Genomic DNA, 22,834 nt, shown 5'->3' on the forward strand with positions numbered 1-22,834 from the left:
ATTTGTATATCACCTTTCCATAGTCAAAACCATGCTTGTGGCGGATTAAAGCATGAAAAGATTTATGTAATTAACAAACATAAAATGCGCAAACAGGAAATAAATGCATCGGAAAGTACGCAACCCAATGGAACGATTTCCACATAAATTATAGTAAGATCTAAAAATAATGGATGAATATCAGTAACAACGACAAAACACCCTAAATAATGCCACAGCCCATGAATCTGTTCAGCCATCCACCTGTCCTCCTAGGCCAGGTGGAAAAAGGCCTGCAAGGCAGAGATAATAATAATAATAATAATAATAATAATAATAATAATAATAATAATAATAATTTCCCTCCCATCTGGCTGGGTTTCCCAGGACTCACAGCCAAGATGGTCTCTGGTCTTTTAAGCAGCCTTTGCTTCTGAAGCTGGAAGAAGAAGAAGAAGGAGGAGAAGAAGGAGAAGGAGAAGAAGGAGAAGGAGAAGGAGAAGGAGAAGAAGGAGAAGAAGAAGAAGAAGAAGGAGAAGAAGAAGAAGAAGAAGAAGAGGAGGAGTTTGGATTTGATATCCCGCCTTTCACTCCCCTTCAGGAGTCTCAAAGCGGCTAACAATCTTCTTTCCCTTCCTCCCCCACCACAAGCACTCTTTGAGGTGAGTGAGGTTGAGAGACTTCAGAGAAGTGTGACTAGCCCAAGGTCACCCAGCAGCTGCATGTGGAGACGCGAACCCGGTTCCCCAGATTACGAGACTACCGCTCTTAACCACTACACCACACTGGCTCTCAGTGTGCCCGTCAGTCAAACAGCCAGTTTACTAGTGAATTTTGCACTGAGAAGGTGGGGAATTTATTAAAACAACCTCTTTAAGCTCAGTCCTTTTACGTCACCCCTTGGACACGAACAGCTGATAAGGCCATTCATTCTGTTTGTTATATGCATTCGATATTGGCGCTACATGGCACTAAAGTCGGAAGTGACCTGGAAATGTCATAAAGACATCACTGAAATGTCACTAAGAGGGTGAAAGGGGGGCAGGGTGGGGTGGAACAGGGTGTTTGCAGGCTTCTTCAATGGGTTTCAATTATACATGATTTCAATGATGTGCGCGGTGCCCTTGGAAAGTAACTGCTGCATAAACGGTGGGCTGCCCATACTATTGGGTGGAGAAGACCCCTCTGAAACTTCAAAAGCAGGCATCCCCAAACTTGACCCTCTGGCTGTTTTGGGACTACAGTTCCCATCATCCCTGACCACTGGTCCCGTTACCTAGGGATGATGGGAGTTGTAGTCCCAAAACAGCTGGAGGGCCGAGTTTGTGGATGCCTGCTCAAAAGGGTTTGGCAAAACAGAAGAGGCCACCTCAATCCATGCTTATATCCGTAGTCATATTCGCAACCAAGAAGAAGAAAACAGAGACTGACCTGTACATTCATGTTGCAGCCCTTTGCCATAGTATCCTTTTTCACAGATGCACTCAAACTGGCCCGTGTGGGTGCCACATTTGCAGCTTGCCATGATATCGCAGCAGCTTTCGCCCCCGTCGCAAAGGTAGGAACAGTAAGATATGTCTTCTTGGATGTAGCTACCAGAAGGCAAATCTGTAACAGAGGATGAGTTGGGAAGGAAACAGGGTTCCAAACAAACAAGCGAGTTAAGAGATAATACTCATAACTATGGCGAAAATAGTTTTTTAATCAGGAACATTTTAACTTGGGGTGCAAAACCTGAAACGAACCAGAAGGATTTGTTTTGAATGTCATCCACATTCTTTGCTCAACTCTTAATGAGGCAAATATTTCATTGGCTACAAAGGAGAAATTGGGCGGCAGGTTGGGGAGAAGAGCTCATTGGTTCCCCAGTGATGCAGAAACGATCCATTCATACATTTCCTCCTCTGCCCTTAAGCACCTACAACTGTATGCTGATTTATAAGGACCCGACTCACTGGATAATTCTTCTACATGAGACTCAATTAAATAAAAGCTGCAGAAGAACAGAGCAGAAATATAATTGTTCTTGGTTGCACCATATGCTGGTGTATAAAATTATGACACCTCCTTTCTAGATAGCCTCTCCTCCTTCCAGAGGGGAGGGGTTGTGAGCGGGAGCCGTTTCCTGTGTTGGCAGGGGATGTTCAGGCCCCCTGTGTCAGCTGACCCAGCTGCCGTGCCACGCCCCCTGGCAGCCAACCAATCGGGTGGAAGCTGAGGGGGCGGGGTTTAGCCGCTCATATATGGTTGCACTTGTGGTTGGTTGCCTTGGTTGTCCAAGGGGCCTGGTAGGAATTTTTATCCAATTGGCAAATTGGTACCAGCCACTTGGTTTCTCGCCTATCTCACAGCAAATCGTCACAACTTTTCAGGTATTGGCGGTTAGGCATTGGAATATGTTTGTGTATTGGAGGGCAGGGTGTGGCCATCGCCTACCCCTCCACTTTATGGGTATTCCATTAAAGGAATCTGGCAGTCGTGGATCCTGTCCGACGCCCTTGCTGGTGGCTAAGGCCATGGCACGACCCCCGGTGACATCAGGGGGATCTTTCAGTTGTATTTGCATCAACAAGCTCCTCCTACTGGTGATTACCCCTTAATAGACTCCCCCCTTCCTGAGGGGGTGGAGTCACGCTCCGTTCTTTTTATCCAGTGCCTAAGCCAATACCACTCACATGCTGTAATCAATAAAGTTGTGGCCTTTTTTTAGCCCATTAACCTAATATACTGCATCCTTGTGTCTTTCTTATCCTCAATTGGGTGGCCAGTCCTCGACTCACAAACTTATTCTGAGGCTCTTAGGGGTGTCTGGTTTGACAATTTGCAAAACTGATTCAATTTAAGATGCTTCGTGTTTCAAAGCATTATTTAGAAAGCACTGCCTGATTCTTAGAAGGTGTGATCAACTTTGATATCAGCTTATCAAAGAGCAATTATTTTCCTGGCAGACAGTACATTGTAAAGTACTTAATAACATTCACAGGTTGAAGTAGTCCATGGACTATTCATGAAGTGTTTGAATTTGCACAGGAAGTCAAAGAGTCACCCCTCTGAATATCTTACCAAGTTAATCAGATAAAGCCCTTTATAGTCAAGTGGCCCAACAGGAACGTCAGAGGCAGTGCTCTAAACATTTGTTGTGACTTAATAATGATTTCGGTGGTCGGAGAGGAAATCCCAAGAGCCTTGGTGTTTGTTTTTATAAAATGTATTTCAAGACTGTGTGATTCCAAAAGCACCCAAAGGCTTGAATTCGAGCCTTGTGCAGATGCTCATGTCATGGACTGCAGGGGTTGGGCTAGATGGCCGTCCTAACTCTACAATTCTATGATTCTATACGTAGAAAGAAACGTGTGGAGGAGGAGCAAAGCGTGTTCTCCTTCATGGACACCCACTGTTGCTGGGCAGGAAAAGAGGGTTGGCCACCATTTTTATTGAGTCCTTCTTGTTGCTGGGGAGATTGATATGTTGCCATTTTGTGATTGACAGCCATAGTCTTTGTATGCCCTGCGTGCAGCGTTGAGCTTCCTCTGTTCGCCCACCCTCCCTAATTTTAGGGCGGTTTTTTGCATCTGACCTTGCTATGCCTGCCATGGGGTCGTCTGCTTTGGGGCAGGGGCCCGGTAGGAATTTTGTCCATTTGGCTGATTGGCTGGAGCCATTTGGCTTTTGCCTACTGCGTAGCAAATTGTCACAACTTGTAAGGTTGCGGTTAGGCATTGGTTTATGGTTTGGTTGGTGGAGGGGCATGGATTGGCTGTGCCTGCCCCTCCAATGCTGCTGCTGCAATGGTATTCCATTAAAGGAATCCAGGGGCTCACCATGCTCTTGTCCGAACCCCTGGCAAGGGGCTAGGGCCATGCAAGAGCCCCTGGGAGCATTTGGGGAGAGGTGAGGGCTGTCTCTCTCCCCAAAATGTTTTCCCTTTCTGACTTCACAGGCTTATGAATGTCAGTCTGTCCCCGTGCGGGGTCAGATAGTTGCAACCAGTGCCTAAGTAACCACTCACATTTCATGTATTTTAATAAGGTTGTGGCCAAAATTATGCCAAAAACCTTAAACAAAAATTATGTGTCAATTGTGTGTTATTTATGGGGTGGGTTGGGGACCTCGACATGCAACTAGGATTGCATCAGTTGTCCCCAGCTCCTGACGTATGGGCATTTAGTATACCACCCAGAGTATTTGGTTTTGTGAGCACTGTACAGATGTCGTTGTTTTGAATTATAATTATTATAACTTTGAATTGTGCTCGGAAAGAGTGCAGGTGGCATATAAATGCACTAGCAGAGACAATTTGGTGTCCCTACCAGCATCTTTGCACTACATCAACCTCCCCAGCCCCTCATGCCCCACTCCTTCCCCCTCCTAGTAAGCAACAGCGACCCACCTGCCTGGGAGGTATCATAGCAGCTTCACTTCATCTGGCAAGTGGCTTCTACACGTGCATAAATGTGAACTGGCCACACCCATTGCTGGCATGTGGTCCTCAGAGGGGTGCTTAATTTTCTGACCCAAAAAAAGAGCTAGCCACCCCAGAGTTAAGGTGAATCTTATGCTCCGAATGTGTATCATGGCATTCACAGGCCTCACGCTTGTTTTCTGTATGTTTGGGTTTAGCATTATTCCATTTGTGTATCTAAAAGGATGGTTTCCTTCAGCGCCTGAATTTTCAGTTGATCAACTATTTGATCAGGATTTCCTGATTAATGTAGAATTCAAATAAATGGCAGAAGTTCAGTGCGATGACAATATTTCTGAATGCCATGAAAGTATTCTACATGGAGTGGAATGTGTTCCATTTTATCAAAATTCAACTGGGAGGCAAGTACCTTCGTGGAGGGCTCTGCGAGCCAGAGCTTCAAACTCTGCGAAACTATGAAGCAAGTAGCAATGTTCTTCCTTCGGGTGAGACGCCATGTCGTTCAGCTCCCGGATGTTGCCTTGCCATATCCCGAACGTGAAGATCTCGACTCCAAATTCACGCAAGGACGCTGCAATGGGCCTGGGGTCTCCTCCATTGGAATAGCCGTCGGTAATAAGTAATATCACCTTGGAAGCATTTGCACGGGAGTGAAGCAGTATTTGCTGGAAGAAAGGGGGTGGGATAACATCTCAAGGCCAAGTGCAAGCAAACTGATGACCTACTCATGGTCTTTTCAGCCAGGGGGGCACTCCCTTTAGTTACGCTGTTTAACTGCAGATTTTGAAGGACCACCCAGCATTAAGACTGTAAGATCAACAAGCTTTCAGCAGCCAGTGTGGTTAAAATGCCAAGTACTACTGACTCACAGTTCACACACTTATATTCGGCCTTAATACAGATGCTATTATAGCACAATACAGATGCTATCAACCAGCCGTTAAGAGTCGTCAACAGGCTCATCTCAGCCATCTGCCAATCTCCCATTCCCACCACCCTTCTGAGTAATACCCCTCCCCACCTTCTCACTATATAGAAGGATCTGGCAACTTCTGTTTCAGTGTATCTGAAGAAGTGTGCATGCACACGAAAGCTCATACCAAGAACTAACTTAGTTGGTCTTTAAGGTGCTACTGGAAGGAATTTTTTTATCCTTACAGGCAGTTTCTTATAATGAGAAGTCACCCACTTTTGTAAAAAAGCAAACCCAGACACAATGATCTGACATTCACCACTAGCTGAAATTGCAAATATTTTTTTATCAGTACTTAAAAAACTCTGATTTGAAATATTAGATTAGATGGCATAAGAGCATCACACTAGATTAGCTTGGTGAAGTATCAAGTGAAGTTGAGTGAATGTTGCTGATGCCAGCTGAATTAGATCTGTTCTCTGAACAAATGCACTGCATTATGGGGCAGAATCATAGAACTGTAGGGTTGGAAGGGACCCCTGAGGATCATCTAGTCCAGCCCCCTGAAATGCAGGAAGATGCAGCTGTCCGTCACGGGGATCAAACTTGCAACCTTAGGCATTATCAACACCATGCTCTGACCAACTGAGCTATCCATAAAAGGACAAATTGATGCAATATAACTGTGATTTGTGTATATGTAGGAAAACATTTGGGGACCATACAAGCCCTCTTCAGGAGGTCTACTTATGTGTAAAGCCAAAACATGAGCACAGAGAGTTGCAGTGCAAACCTCTGAAGTGGGGGGGGGCACGCTCCTGTGGTTGTGGAGGCTTCCTACAGTATTCAGAACCCATATCTAAACAATGCACAGAGCTTTCATGAGTTCCCTCCTGCTTCAGAAGTTTGTTCTCCAACTCATGGAGGGTGACTGAGCTAGGTTGCTCATTCCTACTCTCTCCCCTTGTATACTGGTTTTACACAGAGGAAAAAAGGTAAAGGTAAAGGACCCCTGGATGGTTAAGTCCAGTCAAAGGGGACTATGGGGTTGAGGCGCTCATCTCGCTTTTCAGGCCAAGGGAGCCGGCGTTTGTCCACAGACAGCTTTCCAAGTCATGTGGCCAGCAGGACTAAACCGCTTCTGGCGCAATGGAACACCGTGATGGAAACCAGAGTGCACGGAACCGCTGTTTACCTTCCCACCGCAGTGGTACCTATTTATCTACTTGCACTGGTATGCTTTTGAACTGCTAGGTTGGCAGGAGCTGGGACAGAGCAATGGGAGCTCACCCCGTCATGGGGATTCGAACTGCCAAACTTCCAATCAGCAAGTCCAAGAGGCTCAGTGGTTTAGACCACAGCGTCACCAGCGTCCTTCCTACAGAAGGAGCATCTGAGGAGGGCCACACACACAAATGCTCCCCCCCCCACTGGAGGTCATTTTATGGGATGCTGCTCAGCTGCAGAGAAAGGAAATAGCGAGTCGGAACGTGGGGAGAAAATTTGATGAGAAACAGAATAATTTATCACCTTCTGCTCTAAGAAACAGGCCACCTTTTGCTTTGGGAGGACAGAACCAGGTTAAAACATAAGTTCTACTCCTCTGTTTTAGCCCCACACAATCTATGGCCCCCTGAAATTCTGATACACAAGATTTCTCTTTATCCTAAGTTTTGCCCAGAAGTTCATTTAGGAGTCACCTGTGGGCAACCTCGTCATTGGGCCTAATTATGCCTCTCATAAACAACAGAGATTATATATATGCCCTGCATTTTTAAACTTTCAGGTCATGTTCACATGTTTTGCTGCTTCCTCAGCTGAAAATTCCAATATAGCCCCAGCTGCCTCAGAGTCAGACGGTCCTGGCTGGCCTCCATTGGCTCCAAACAATGGACCCACAAGGTGGGTGGGGGTGGGGTGGGGGGTGTCAAAGGAAAACAAGAGACTGTGGTTTCATTCCAAGCATTGCAATATCACAGCTGAAACTACTATGTCCAAAACACATAAAACACAAGCAAGACCTTAGGGTGTGACGAACCTCTGCTAATCTTCATATTGTACTAGAAGTACAGAATATTAGAATATGTTCCTAATTACTCCTTTTTCTTATACCAGAAAGTCCTACCTTTGCCAATAAACCTGAACGGCGTCTATACTTTATATGGTGTTTCTTTCTTTTCTTTTTTTAAAATAATTTTTATTAAATTTTCCATTTTAACAATCCAATCAAATCACATTAAATATTCCAAATTATACAAATACATATCATATAGTCCGAATATTCTGCCAAATTATAAATTTTTATTGGGACTTCCCATGCTTCAAGTTCGGTGGGGCTCTGATCATCTTATGTCTCTACTGCCTTGAGTTTCCAATAGTTCCTTTAAATCTTCCTGTTGTTACCCTTATATGGAGTTTCTTTCTTTCGTTTTTTAATTAAAACAATACATTTTTTTAAACAACATCTAGAAGGCCACAGGTTTACCAACCCCCTTTTTTTTTCTCCTGTTGAGAAGATCAACCATAATTTCACACACCCCTTCCCTTAAATTTCATGTAATTTTTCCAAGGACATGTCAGCAACATGAAATGTGTTTGGTGTGAAGGAATGTTCCAAGGGGAAGAAACGTTTATTTACATGTCCACAGTAACTAAGGACCCACATTAGAGTGGCTCTGGTTAACACAATGAATATATTTACATTGTGGCAATGTGGGACAAAGTATTTTTGTACCTGAATCCAGTGAGATAACAAGCATATGCAAGATAATACAATTACTAATATATTTTTGAGTTTATCTGGCTATGTATTCGATCTCTTACAACTGGAAGAAAACACACTCCACGGTAGAAGAATTTAGGGTGAATATTTCCCCAAAATCTTAGAGAGTAAAATGCTGAAGCAAAGTTTGAGATCTGGTCCAAAGTGGTTGTAAAAAATTCCTTAAACTCTCGTAGAATTAACCGTGCAATTAGGTCCCTTAACACTTTGTAATTGATTAACCTGTCAGTTCAAAGTCTGCTTTTTCAGTAAATGTTTTTCTTCACTCCACTAGGAAAAACTCAGCTATTTTTCTTTCTCGCACCGCTAAGTAAAGATAACTAATTGCATTCCTTCCTTCAGCACAGCCAGCAACAGTAATATGACTGCCTTTGTTTCTTCTATCACAAGGAGTAATTGCACGTCCCAGAGAGCAGGAGATAAAACAACTCAGTGGCTATTCTTGATCTCTAGCAAGAGATCTCTTGAAAGAGCAACACCAAGGAGTCTTCAAATTAAAATTGTATTTTAAAGCAAAGGTGGATAACTAAGCACAGAAAACTAGGCTGTAACTGTATCATAAATCACAGAGCAGTGACTAACCTGAATACTCATTTACATTTAATTTTCATCTCCTTTGTTCTACCTTACAAATACAGTGGTACCCTGGTTCTCAAACACCTTGGTACTCAAACAACTTGAAACCCAAACACTGCAAACCCGGAAGTATGCGTTCCAGTTTGCGAACTATTTTCGGAAGCTGAACGTGCTCCGTTTTGAGTGTTACACTTCTGATTTGAGTGCCACACTTCCATTTTGAGAGTTCCGCTGAGGTCAGTCTGTTTTTGATATTTATTTTGTGTTTGTGTTTTTGTGGCTTTTTTGTTTTGTTTTTGTGACTGTGGAACCCAGTTCAGCTACCGATTGATTGACTGTGTGACTGCAGTACCTTGTTTATCACTTTCATTTTATGGAACAAGGGTCTCGTTAGATAGTAAAATTCATGTTAAATTGATGTTTGAGGGGTTGTTTTTAAAAGTCTGGAACAGATTGATCCATTTTGCATTACTTTCTATGGGAAAGCATGCCTTGGTTTTGGAATGCTTTGGTTTTGGAACGGACTTCCCGAACAGATTAAGTTTGAGAACCAGGGTACCACTGTATTGAACTTGGGTAGTCAAGACGGCCAAAAGCTTGTCCTTCCTTCTAACTTCTGGATGGAATAACTTTATATTGTTGATTTCAGCTAAGATCAAAGAGCAGGTGCCAGCAAAAATTACAATACAGGAAAAACCATGGCTCTCCATAGCTCCATCCTTATTTCAGTTCAGCTGGTGATATATCACGAATGCTAAAAACCAAATATTGACCAGCCCTAATGTATTATCACCTTAAACATAGCACTACTGTATTGGCATTACCCCAGGCGGACATGCAGTGTAGTGGACGGAATGTTGGACTTGGCCCAGGAAGTCTGGGTTGAAAGCTCCATTCATCCACAAAGCTACTGCTCAATCTTGGGTGAGTGACTATCAGGGGCTATTCAAACTGGTTGACTCAGCTTTATAAAATGCAAGACATCCATAAAACGTAGAATATGCGTTCTAAACTTTGAAGGCCAGGAATAAGACCTTCTGCAGCAGAATTCTATTCATTTCTAGTCAGAAGACTTGTAGATCTCCTATGACCACTTTTCTGAGAGAAAGCTCCTTTAAATTCAATGGGGCTTAGATTGATTTGTGGCCTTTGGACCATAAGTCAATGGGTTACGTCTACAATACTCCAGAGCTCCTACCACACCAGTTGTCCTTTTGTTCCAGAGGAACAACAGTTTACATCTCAATAGTCCATAATGCACTTCCATAAAGATTTCGGGTATATTTCGGAGAGCCTCTTGGAAAAAAGGATTTGAGTCTTTTTGTGCAAACATAATGAAATAATTATTTTTAAATTTGGGGAAGCAAGTGAACATGGGTGAATAATTAAAGTCAGTAAAGGAGAAGTATCACAAAGGAAACACAAGGAGCATAGGTGTAATACAATAGTGTTTAAAAATAGAGGACAGTGGCATAATAGCTCACAAGAAGAGAAAAAAGGTGGTTGTTACATTGAAGTGCAAGTTCCTCTATTCATTCCAGTAATGGCATTTCAACATAATAGAAGTCTTCTATAATCCCTACCAGGACAGGACAGTACTGTTTGTATCTCCAAGTTGCAATTTGTCTGGCAAGAAAATTCACAAGGTAAGAGCCCCTTAGAAAATGGACGAGATATATTAAATATCAAGAGAGAACCAATTACATCTGGCTGAGTCAATTTACAGCACACAATACTTCATTACGAGAAGATGGTGATTCTAGCACCCTCATTTTAGAGGATCAATGGATTATGTTGGGAGGAACTGTATCATGCTAACAAATCACATTTAAAATAAATAGTGGTCCAAATCACTTATACTTATGTTCCACTGAATTCAACAGGCCAGCTTAGTTGCAGCTAGTTTCTGCCCCATTAATTTCAATGGGGCTTTAGTGAGACTAACCTGTCTTGGATTTGGGCCAGTGTGTTGAACTTTGTGACACTGAAATCAGTGGCAATTCCTCCAAGTTCTCTTTTTGAGAGATTTATGACCATGGGTGTCAGGATGAAATGAGTAGATTACCATATTTTTCGCTCTATAACACGCACTCGACCATAACACGCCCGTAGTTTTTAGAGGAGGAAAATCCGTAGGCATGCCACCCGTAGGCATTCCCTCCATAACACGCACAAACATTTCCCCTTACTTTTTAGGAGGAAAAAAGTGAGTGTTATGGTGCAAAAAATACGGTATATACCTCTGGAGATACTGTTCTACTGCTAAAGCTCTATCTAGCTCTAAAGATGTTGTACTCCAATTGCTGATGTTTATACCGATGTTCTGTGTGATTATTGAAATGGAATTTGTGAAATGCTAACTAAAATGAATTTAAAAAGAATCTGTGGCAAAATATCCTAGAGATAATACTATACCTTATGATAATATACCACATGGTTTAAAACCAATTTCTTGCTCCTTACCACACTGGGCAAAGAACACTTGGGATATTCCTAACTGGATTTGAAACCTATTTAGATACACCGAGCATTGAACAAGATCAATGATATACAGTGGATGCTCGGGTTGCTGTCTCTGGTACCCTGGAAGATGCTTTCTGATATGCTGATACGTCAACGTAGTTCTATGAAGAATGAATTACCCTTTGCTCCTAAAAACCAGCGGAAAATCCCAAAGAAACAAAGGTTACTGAAAAATAATTCCAGAGGAATAAGTGGGTTAAGTCTGCTGCAGTTACGAAGACGGAATGTTAAAGCAATGGAAACTGACAAATTTATTGTGATATAGCCTTAAAGGTAAAGGGACCCCTGACCATTAGGTCCAGTCGTGGCAGACTCTGGGGTTGCGGCGCTCATCTCGCTTTATTGGCAGAGGGAGCCAGTGTACAGCCGGTGTACACCTCACGGTCATGTGGCCAGCATGACTAAGCCGCTTCGGGCGAACCAGAGCAGCGCACTGAAACGCTGTTTACCTTCCTGCCAGAGCAGTACCTATTTATCTACTTGCACTTTGCCGTGCTTTTGAACTGCTAGGTTGGCAGGAGCAGGGACCGAGCAACGGGAGCTCACCCCATCGCGGGGATTTGAACCACCAACCTTCTGATCAGCAAGTCCTAGGCTCTGTGGTTTAACCCACAGCGCCACCCACGTCCATATAGCCTTATGTCATAATAAATGTCTCAGTCTTCAAAAAAACTTTTTTTGGGGGGGGGTGTTTTTATTTTAAAAGTTAGCCACTTAGCCACTTCATGAATTGCATGCACTCCTTTGCATCAAGAATTGCCGAGCTGTATTGGTGGCATTGGACCATTTTGAACTGTATGTGAATACAAGCAGCAGAATCCTATGCAATTTCACTCAGAAGTAAGGAGCACAGTTTTCAGTGTGTGGCTTACTCCCAGAAAAGTGTGCACAGAATTACAGCATAAGAGAAATAAGCAGACAAGATAGTGGTGTCATAAATGCTCTTGTGCAGCACGACTGAGCATATTCACGTAGAATTAAACCCCACAGACCTCAACAGGACTGACTCCCTACTAAGCTCGCATTTGATGGCAGCCATATCCACCTGAAATTTGTGGATTTACTTGCAAATTTGGTTAGTGTTAAGGTAGAAAGTAAGGAAGACATTTTACAAGTAAATCTATATTCAAGCAAATGATGATTTTTATATTTGAACCACCCTAAGACCTGCAGGTACAGGATGGTATACAAATTTAATAAATAATAATATATATTTGAATTGGGAAATGCATCATGCAAACATAAATTATAAAAAACATTAATTACCTCTTACTTATTCCTGCTTAAATTAAAAAAAAGTTCCTACGTTAACATAAACAATTTTTTTTTTTACCTTTTTCATACAAAACTCCCTGGACCTGATCCAGGCAACATTAAGCAACAGCGCAATCCATGTTTACCCAGAAGTAAGCCCCTCTGAGTTCTATGGGACTTGCTCCCAGTTAAGTGTGTGGGATACGCAGCTAGGTTAAGCTCCACTGATTTTAGTGAGACATGAAAGTATTTAACTTTGCCCTATATTTTATGCACGTCTTTAATAATAAATGTATTTGTGTAGGACATGTTACAGAGGAATTTTTTTTAAAGGACCGTGATTAAGTTGCAGCATAAAAATAAGATAATTTTAATGCCCCCAAGCAAGAGACTGTGAATAATTTCTGTCTCACAGAGCAAATATAGAAGCCTTAGCTTTACCTTATACTTTTGAGATGACAGAACAGTATAAAGATTCCTACTGAACCCTGATTCAATTTCTTCACCTACTTAGTGGATTGTTGTATGTTTTATGTTGTGAGCCACCTTGGGATGTTACATGAAAGAAGAAGAAGAAGAAGAAGAGTTTGGATTTGATATCCCGCCTTTCACTCCCTTTAAGGAGTCTCAAAGTGGCTAACATTCCCCTTTCCCTTCCTCCCCCACAACAAACACTCTGTGAGGTGAGTGAGGCTGAGAGACTTGAGAGACTTGAAAGAAGTGTGACTGGCCCAAGGTCACCCAGCAGCTGCAGGTGGAGGAGCAGAGACGCGAACCCGGTTCCCCAGATTACGAGTCTATCACTCTTAACCACTATACCACACTGGCGTTATACAAATACCTAAAGAGTCATTTCTTAAATAAAAGCTGCCACATTCCACTTTACCACATGACAAATGCCATGCAGATTCCCAGAGATCTTCTATGATATACACTGTGTATATATTATATGTGATGAAGTAGGTTCCAGGCCACAAAAGCATATACCATAATGAATTTGTTATTCTTTAAGGTGCCACAAGATGTCAGGAAAATGGTTACAGTCAAACCTCGGTTCTCAAACGCCTCCATTTTGGAACGTTTCGGCTCCCGAGCGCTGAAAACCCAGAAGTAACTGCTGTGGTTTTTGAACGGTTTTCGGAAGCCGAACATGCTACGTGGCTTCCGTTTTGAGTTTCTCTATTCTATTGAGGCTTCAGTTTTTGGTTGTCGAACGTTTCAGAAGTTGAACGGTCTTCCGGAATGGATTACGTTTGACAACCGAGGTTTGACTGTAGTACATGTGATCGTAGCTTTCCTCAATAAATAAAGGCTCTTAGCAAGTGGTTAACGTGTGTTGAATTATTACAGCTGTTAACGCGTTAGGCAAGAGAAATGCATATAAACATAGAAATAATATTGCATGCTAAAACAGGTAACTCTCATTACTATGGTGAAAATGACAATTTGACAACATTGAGGCTCAAAAAACGAGTTAGATGCTGTCCTAAATATGTATCGATGTAATTTCATGATCTGAATGTTTGAACCAATTCCTATTCATTCAGTGTTGATAATCCTGGGAATCATTTTCTTAACCCCCCCCCTCCCAAAAAAACAACCCCTTGGCGCAGCCAGGACTTTATTAGCCCAGAAGTAGAAGCAACAGTAACTACCAACAACTGTTGAGTGGAAGACGAAGAGGATGGAATATGCAGAGCTGGCGAAGCTGACTGGGAAAATCTGAAACCAGCGTGATCAAGCTTTCCAAAAAGACTGGGGTAAATTTATACAATATTTGAAAGAACAACTGCAAACAATTAAAAACACTGGCAGGACTGGCTTAAGAATACTTGTAATGATGATGGCTCTTTACATATTCTTTTTAAAATGTGAAATGGTGTATTGTAAATAGGAAGAAACACAACTGTGATGGCAAAGTAAAGAATTACAGTGGTGTCCAAACTTTTTTCCAAAAAGGACAGATTTGATGAAGTGAAGGGCCGTGAGGACCGACCAAAGGGCCAACCACGGTTGTTGACCTTTGTTTTAGGAAATAAACTGCCAATAAACTGACCGCCAAGCGAGATTAGGCCCCCGAAAAGGACTTTGGACATGCCTGAATTAAGGTAACCATTAGATGGAGGGGGGGGGGGAGTTGACAAGCTCATATGAGCAAAAGTTAATTGTGAAAAATGAGGAAGTATTTATATACAGTGGTACCTCGGGTTAAATACTTAATTCATTCCGGAGGTCCGTTCTTAACCTGAAACTGTTCTTAACCTGAAGCACCACTTTAGCTAATGGGGCCTCCTGCTGCCGCCGCGCCGCCGGAGCCCGATTTCTGTTCTCATCCTGAAGCAAAGTTCTTAACCCGAGGTACTATTTCTGGCTTAGCGGAGTCTGTAACCTGAAGCGTATGTAACCCGACGTACCACTGTATTGTAAAATGGAAACTTCATAAAATATAAACAACAACAACAAAACCTTGGAGCATTCCTTAGTGGAGGATAAGATGTAAGCAAGTGTGGAAGGGGGCTTCATTAGTATGCCTTACTCAGTATCCCATTAGTATCCCTTACCCATGAGGGAATGGGGTGAAAGCACCCCTGCCCCCACCAAGGGAGCAGAGGTGCTTTCACCCCAGCACCTCATGGCCCCAGGCTCGATGCATGTTTTTCCTCCCTCCATTTTTCAACATTGCAATGTAACACTATACAGTGGAACCTTGGTTCTCAAACAGCTTAGCTGCCGAACAAATCGGCTCCTGGATGCCGAAAACCCGGAAGTAGGTATTCCGGTTTTCGAACGCTTTTCGGAAGCCGAACATCTGACACAGCTTCCACTTGCATGCAGGAAGCTCCTGCAGCCAATCAGAAGCTGCGCCTTGGTTTTCGAACATTTCGGAAGTTGAACAGACTTCCAGAACAAATTATGTTCGAGAACCACTGTATATCAAGAGGGTGAATTGGCATTTGAACCAAGGGACGCGGGGGGCACTGTGGGTTAAACCACAGAGCCTAGGACTTGCCGATCAGAAGGTAGGCGGTTCGAATCCCCACGATGGGGTGAGCTCCCATTGCTCGGTCCCTGCTCCTGCCAACATAGCAGTTTGAAAGCGTGTCAAAGTGCAAGTAGATAAATAGGTACCGCTCCGGCGGGAAGGTAAACGGTGTTTCCGTGCGCTGCTCTGGTTCGCCAGAAGCAGCTTCGTCCTGCTGGCCACATGACCTGGAAGCTGTATGCTGGCTCGGCCAATAAAGTGAGATGAGCGCCGCAACCCCACAGTCGGTCACGACTAGACGTAACGGTCAGGGGTCCATTTACCTTTACCTCTATATCACAATGTTTGGGTGGCGATACATTGTGGTGTTGAAAAGCTGATATCACCCAGCCCCACATCAGTGCCCTAGCTACCAGGGGCGGAGAGGCGGGAAGACAGCTAGTCGTTTTTTGCCCAGGTGAAGCCTCCAGAGGGCCGCCATTGAGGCCCCCATCCTGTGTTCGTGTGTATGCAAATGCGCAAGGCGGGTGCCACACTGGGTCTTTGACCTGGGGGGGGGGAGCCTAGTTTCACCCTGAAATTGCATGTGACACTACAACTTTATGTACATATCAAAGCTACATAGGTGTTTGGTAGTGTAGATGTGTTTATTTGTCTATGTGTGATGAAAGTATTTATTTTGGAGGTAACAGTGTTTCCCATTAGAAGTCAGCAAATTTCAACGACACAAACATTTTGTTCAAAACTCATTGCTGTTACTCGGGTACCTTCTGCAAACAACTCGGCTTTGCCTGCTAAAAGGCTTAAGTAGTGTAAGAGTGAGCTGTATGTTCAATACCAGTCGCCACCACAAATATCGAATGAAGGTAATATACATAATTCCTGGAGTGCATGTTGCTCAGATTTTGTGGCATGCACATTTTGAAGATCCATGTCCCAAATTTGGAAATCGCTGGGACTCAACTTCAAAAAAATTCGAAATTCAAGATTTTTGAAGGTCTTGTGGGAGCCCATAATGCAAGCATCAGAGAACTAGACTTACTTTTGTCAAATTTAATGTATCCCTATAAAAATCTTTATGTGGAGGGAACGTAAAGGTAAGACCCGCCCCACAAAATTAATCACATAATGTAGCACATGCTCACCATTTGAATGTCCATCAACTTTGCCCCCCCCAAATATTTTATGGGGGGGGGGGCAAAGGGACCTCGGCCCCTAAGGGCTGTCTCCTATGCATGAGGGTCATGTACAGTGGTGCCTCGCAAGACGAAAAGAATCCGTTCTGTGATTCTCTTCGTCTAGCGGTTTTTTCGTCTTGCGAAGCAAGCCCATTGACGGATTAGCGGATTAGCGCTATTAGCGGCTTTTAGCGGCTTATCGGATCAGCTGATAAGCGGCTTAGCGGCTTAGAAAAAGGGGGGAAGGAAAAAAAACCCCGCAGGAACTCGCAAGACATTTTTGTCTTGCGAAGCAAGCCCATAGGAGATTCGTTTTGCGAAGCACCTCCAAAACGGAAAACTCTTTCGTCTAGCGAGTTTTCCGTCTTGCGAGGCATTCGTCTTGCGGGGCACCACTGTATTCCACCCCTCCTGCAATGCAGGAATCTTTTGTCCAATGTGCGTCTCAAACACACAACTCTGAGCTTAAGAGTCTTGTGCTCTAACCCCTTTAGAAATATAGGGAGCTGCCTTGTACAGAATAAGACCATTGGCCTACCCAATCTCATTGTCCTACCTACCCTCGACCCTAGCTCAGTCAGTAGAGTCTGAGACTCTTAATCTAAGGGGCGTGGGTTTGAGCCCCACCAGTCCCGGATTTATGTACAGTGGTACCTCGGGTTAAGTACTTAATTCGTTCTGGAGGTCTGTTCTTAACCTGAAACTGTTCTTAACCTGAAGCACCACTTTAGCTAATGGGGCCTCCTGCTGCTGCCGCGCCGCTGCCGCGCAATTTCTGTTCTCATCCTGAAGCAAAGTTCTTAACCCGAGGTACTATTTCTGGCTTAGCGGAGTCTGTAACCTGAAGCGTATGTAACCCAAGGTACCACTGTATAAGCTAAGCAAGTTATAGCTTTAGGGCCCCACTCTCTTGGGGCCCCCCAAAAAAAATTAAAGGCAAAAAAACCCCTGGATGCACATTTCCAAAATAAAAGACAAATAAAACAAAAGCCTACATACAGCAAAAGTGTTTTCTGTTGTGTAGGCTCCTATGATGTAAGTCATGGGCCCCGTCTGCTAGCCTGCTCCCTAAAATATCTCAGGTTTGCTCACTTCATAGGGTGGACGCGGGTGGCGCTGTGGGTAAAACCACAGAGCCTAGGACTTGCCGATCAGAAGGTCGGCGGTTTGAATCTCCGCAATGGGGTGAGCGCCCATTGCTTGGACCCTGCTCCTGCCAACCTAGCAGTTCGAAAGCACGTCAAAGTACAAGCAGATAAATAGGTACCGCTCCGTTGGGAAGGTAAACAGCATTTCCGTACGCTGCTCTGGTTCGCCAGAAGTCCTGATGGTCACATGACTTGGAAGCTGTACGCCGGTTCCCTTGGCCAGTAAAGTGAGATGAGCGCCACAACCCCAGAGTCATCTGCAACTGGACCTAATGGTCAAGGGTCCCTTTACCTTTTATATATAGGCTGCCTACATTCTGCATGGGCTGGTTGCACGGCAAATGGCTTGAGATACCTATTAGGTCCATAAATTACCATATAGCACACATTCAACACAAAAAAAAAAAACAGCAACAATTTGTTGTTGACAAAGGACAGCTGGACATATAAAGGGCCCCATTACCTTTGGTAGCTTAGGGCCTCATCAAACCTAAATCCGGCCTTGAGCCCCACTCTGAGCAAAGGTTTCCTGCATTGCAGGGTTTTGGGCTAGAATAGATGATCCTTGTGGTCCCTTCCAACTCTACAGTTCCCTGATTCGATGACCCTGAGAAGAAGAATCTCATTCTCCACCAGCTGAGCTATCTGCACTGGAGATGCCAGGGACTGACCCTGGACTCTTCTGCCTGCAGTGCAGATGCTTTGTCTTTGAGCAGAACATCTAACTCCAAGGAGCCAAGGTCTCTTCGCCGCCCCTAAAACATTTGAGGACTCCCTTCTTCCCCCAAGTTGATGGGCACCGGCAGTGCTATTTTTCTAGAAAAATAGGTGCCACACTTTTTCTAACAACAAAAAAGGAGGTGCCAGTCCTGGGTACCATTGAGTACCCGCTGGGCGGAAAAGCACCAGGTATCGCCATTCAAAGAATGTCAAGAATGCTGGCGGGGCTTACTTGGGTCCCCCCCCAATATTTCATTCAAGTTGGCATCTCTGGGCCCCCCAGTGAAATCTTTGATGGGGCCAAAAAATGTATATTAAATAAATTATGGGCATTGCCATTCAAATGGTGTGGTGTGCCGGACATGTGATCGATTACGCAGGACGGGGCTTGTTATTGTTTAGTAGTTTAGTTTTGCCCAGCTCTTCGTGACCCCCTGGACCAGAGCATGCCAGGCACTCCTGTCTTCCACTGCCTCCCGCAGTTTGGTCAACCTCAGGCTGGTAGCTTCGAGAACACTGTCCAACCATCTCGCCCTCTGTCGTCCCCTTCTGATTGTGCCCTCCATCTTTCCCAAAGGACGGGGCTTACCTGCCCCCTAACATTACATTCAAGTCGCCCTCCCTGCTGGAGGGCACCACGTTGGCACCCACCCTGCGCGTTCCGACGTTACGCCCGCCACTCACCGCCGCTTGCTGGAAGGCGCCCTTGGTGTAGGTGCCGCCCCCTCGGTAGCCGATGGCCGGGATCTCCCTGCCAAGCAAGGCGCATTTGTGCTGCTGCCGAGCCCGCGCCGTCGCGGGCGAGATGTAGTCGACTCTCGGCACCACGTTGTTCTTGGACGAGAAGGTGACGAGGGCGACGCGCGTGGCCGTGGGCACCACGGGGAAGTCGGACAGCAACTTCTTGACGAAGCGCAGCTCGCTGCGGAAGTTGGCTTGGCCCACGCTCGACGACTCGTCCACGAGGAAGACCAGCTCCAGGCGCCCGCTCCGCTCCCTCAGGCGCCGCACTTGTCGCTTGAAAGCCCGGCCCAGCTTCTCCACTTTGCCCTCCGTCGTCGCTGGCGAGGGCAACACCGAGCGCGCAGCCAGGGAGCTCAAGTCGACGGGGCGGGAGAGGCTGAGCGGCTGCGGCGGCGCCCAGCCCCACACCAGCGACGCGCCGCCCCACAAGTACACTGCCAGCAGGGGCCACATCCCCCCGGGTCCAACTCGGATCGCCTCCCCCCAGCTGCGCGCGCCGGACGCCCCCTCGAGCTTCTCCCCTCTCGCGCGCGAAGCCCTTTCTTTTTGGAGAGCGCACGTGGAGAGATAGCGAGCTCTGGGGGCGCTCGGCTGCGGCGTCTAGCCTCTGACTGCGAGGAAGAAGGAAAGCGCTGCCGTCCCTCAAGCCCTTCCCCGACGTGTTTCTGAAAAGGAGGAAGAAGGGGGCACCGGCGAGAAAGAGAGAGGAAGCTCCGTCCTCCTCCTGCTCCTCCCCTTCGCTCAAGTCGCGGCTGACTCCGGATTCCTTGTCACCCGAGCGCCGTCGGTGTCTGCCAGGCTGTCAACATTCCCGGCGGCGCAAACACATCGGCACCGAGGCTTAAGCTCTGATTGATCCCATATGTCTGGCAGGCAGCGCCGGACGGAGGGGAGGGAGGGAGGGAGAGAGGGGCGGCGAGAGGATGCCGGGCTCGAGGGATGCATCCAGATACCACGAGTGCCACGGTAATTGGAAACACTTTGTAGCAGCAGGCGCAGCGGGAGACCCGGGAGGGGGGGGGTGGCCGGTTGGGGGGGGGGAGTGTGTGCTTGGCTGAAGGGGGGGGACGCCACCTCCCGCTTCCAGGAAGCCTCCTATCTCGCCCAGTGTTTTCCCAGGTCCCTTATTTCAAAGGAAGGCAAGTCCCAGAACATTGGATTGTAGAGTTGGAACAGTCTAGTCCAATTCCCCCCTGCAAGGCAGGAATCTCGGCTAAAGCATCCATGCAGTGGCGTAGCGTGGGGGGTGCAGGGGGGTGGCTGCACCGGGCGCAACATCTGGGGGTTAGGGTTAGGGGGCGCAAATCCACGGGTTAGGGGGTGCAAATTACTTGCCTTGCCCCGGGTGCTGACAACCCATGCTACGCCACTGCATCCAGGACAGATGGCCAGCCAACGTCTCCTTGAAAACCTCCAAGGAATCGTCAAATCATAGAGTTGGAAGGGACCCCTGATGCTCATTTAGTCCAACCCCAAACAAGGCAGGAATCTCAGCTACAGCATCCAGGTCAGATGGCCATCCAATCTCTGCTTAAAACCCTCCAAGGAAGGAGAGTTCACAACTTCCCGAGGGAGTCCGTTCCACTGTCAAACAGCCCTTACTGTCAGAAAATTCTTCCTGGTGTTTAGTCAGAATCTCCTCTCTTGTAACTTGAAGCCATGGGTTTGAGTCCTACCCACCACAGCAGGAGAAAACAAGCTTGCTCCCTCTTCTGTGTGATATTTGAAGATGGTTCTCCTATCTCCTCTTTTCCAGGCTAAACATACCCAGCTCCTTCGACCGTTCCTCATAAGGCCCTCGATCATCTTGGTTGCCCTCATCTGCACACTTTCCAGCTTGTCAACATCCTTCTTCAATTGTGGTGCCCATATAAATGGACACAGTATTCCAGGTGTGGTCTGACCAAGGCAGAATAGAGTGGGACTATTACTTTCCTTAAGGAACGCGGGTGGCGCTGTGGGTTAAACCACAGAGCCTAGGACTTTCTGATCAGAAGGTCGGCGGTTCGAATCCCCGCGATGGGGTGAGCTCCCTTTGCTCGGTCCCTGCTCCTGCCAACCTAGCAGTTCAAAAGCACATCAAAGGGCAAGGAGATAAATAGGTACCGCTCCGGCGGGAAGGTAAACAGCGTTTCCGTGCGCTGCTCTGGTTCGCCCGAAGCGGCTTAGTCATGCTGGCCACATGACCCGGAAGCTGTACTCCGGCTCCCTTGGCCAGTAAAGCGAGATGAAATAGTACCTCGGGTAAAGAACTTTGTTTCAGGATGAGAACAGAAATCGCATGGTGGCAGCAGGAGGCCCCATTAGCTAAAGTGGTGCTTCAGGTTAAGAACAGTTTCAGATTAAGAATGGACCTCCAGAACGAATTAAGTTCTTAACCCAAGATACCACTGTACCTTCAGCTGTTTTCTAAAAGGCAGATACAGTCAAACCTTGGTTGTCGAACATACTCCGTTCCAGAAGCCCGTTCGGCATCCGAAATGTTCGACAACTGAGGCATGGCTTCTGATTGGCTGCAGGAGCTTCCTGCACTCAAGCAGAAGCCGCGTCGGACACTCAGCTTCTGAAAAACTTTCAAAAACCGGAACACTTACTTCCGGGTTTGTGGCGTTTGGGAGATGAAACATTCCAAAATGGAAGCATTTGGAAACCAAGGTTTGACTGTAGTTGTTTATTTCCTTGACATCTGATGGGAGGGTGTTCCACAGGGTGGGTGCCACTACCAAGAAGACCCTCTGTCTGGTTCCCTGTTCCCTGAAGCTACCTTCACTGCTTGCAGTGAGGGAACCACCAAAAGGCCCTTGGAGCTGGGCTTCAGTGTCCAGTGTCCAGTGTCCAGGCTGGACGACGGGGGTGGAGATACTACTTGACTGATTTCTCAGTGATAACTTGTTTATCCATCTTCCTTAACCTACTGCCCTCCAGATGTTTTGGCCTGTAAGTCTCAGCCCAAAGGCTAAGGCTGGTATATGCAGTGAGGGAAAGAATTTGATTGGAAGGAAAGCTTGGCCTAAACGTAGCCTCTTTCTTTAGTCTCAGACATATGATAGAATGGAAAAATTGACTGGACCAGATTGTAAGTAGCTTTGGGTCTAGATAATTTCTGTATAAAATATTTCTTTTCTTTTAAAGGCGTGTTTGTTGGTATGTCTCCATCCTTTTACACATTCTAAACCAGTAAAACGTTTAATCTTACCTAAAAGTATATGCAGGGATATGCAGTATATGTGCTAAAAGAAAAAGAAAAAGGGGGGGGGGAGAAGGTAAAGGACCCCTGGATGATTAAGTCCAGTCAAAGGTGACTATGGGGTTGCGGCACTCATTTCAGTTTCAGGCCAAGGAAGCTGGCATTTGTCTGCAGACAGCTTTTCCGGGTCATGTGGCCAGCATGACTAAATCGCTTCTGGAGCAATGGAACACCGTGATGAGAACCAGAGTGCATGGAAATGCTGTTTACCTTCCCACTGCAATGGTACCTATTTATCTACTTGCACTGGTGTGCTTTCGAACTGCTAGGTTGGCAGGAGCTTGGACAGCAACGATAGCTCACCCAACTGCGGGGATTCGAACCACCGACCTTCTGATCAGCAAGCCCAAGAGGCTCAGTGGTT

The 22,834-nt window shown here is 45.7% G+C and overlaps 1 protein-coding gene across 2 annotated transcripts in view; it reads right to left on the reverse strand.

The window, feature by feature from the left end:
- Positions 1 to 20,054, reverse strand: part of SVEP1 (sushi, von Willebrand factor type A, EGF and pentraxin domain containing 1) — a 127,606-nt gene extending 107,552 nt beyond the window's left edge. Inside the window, exons 1-3 of one of the 2 annotated variants that reach the window (XM_083482095.1) lie at positions 19,164 to 20,042; positions 4,812 to 5,067; positions 1,411 to 1,587 (exon numbers count right to left, since the gene is read on the reverse strand). In XM_083482095.1, coding sequence (XP_083338221.1) covers positions 1,411 to 1,587; positions 4,812 to 5,067; positions 19,164 to 19,676 — 946 coding nt within the window. In that variant the 5' untranslated portion in view covers positions 19,677 to 20,042. Of the gene's footprint in view, positions 1 to 1,410; positions 1,588 to 4,811; positions 5,068 to 19,163 lie in introns of both variants that reach the window. The other variant, XM_083482096.1, reaches the window with a different exon arrangement.
- Positions 20,055 to 22,834: the final 2,780 nt, after the last annotated feature.

This window comes from Podarcis liolepis (assembly GCF_965112155.1).
Source record: "Podarcis liolepis genome assembly, chromosome: 17".
Classification (NCBI taxonomy): Eukaryota; Metazoa; Chordata; class Lepidosauria; order Squamata; family Lacertidae; genus Podarcis; species Podarcis liolepis.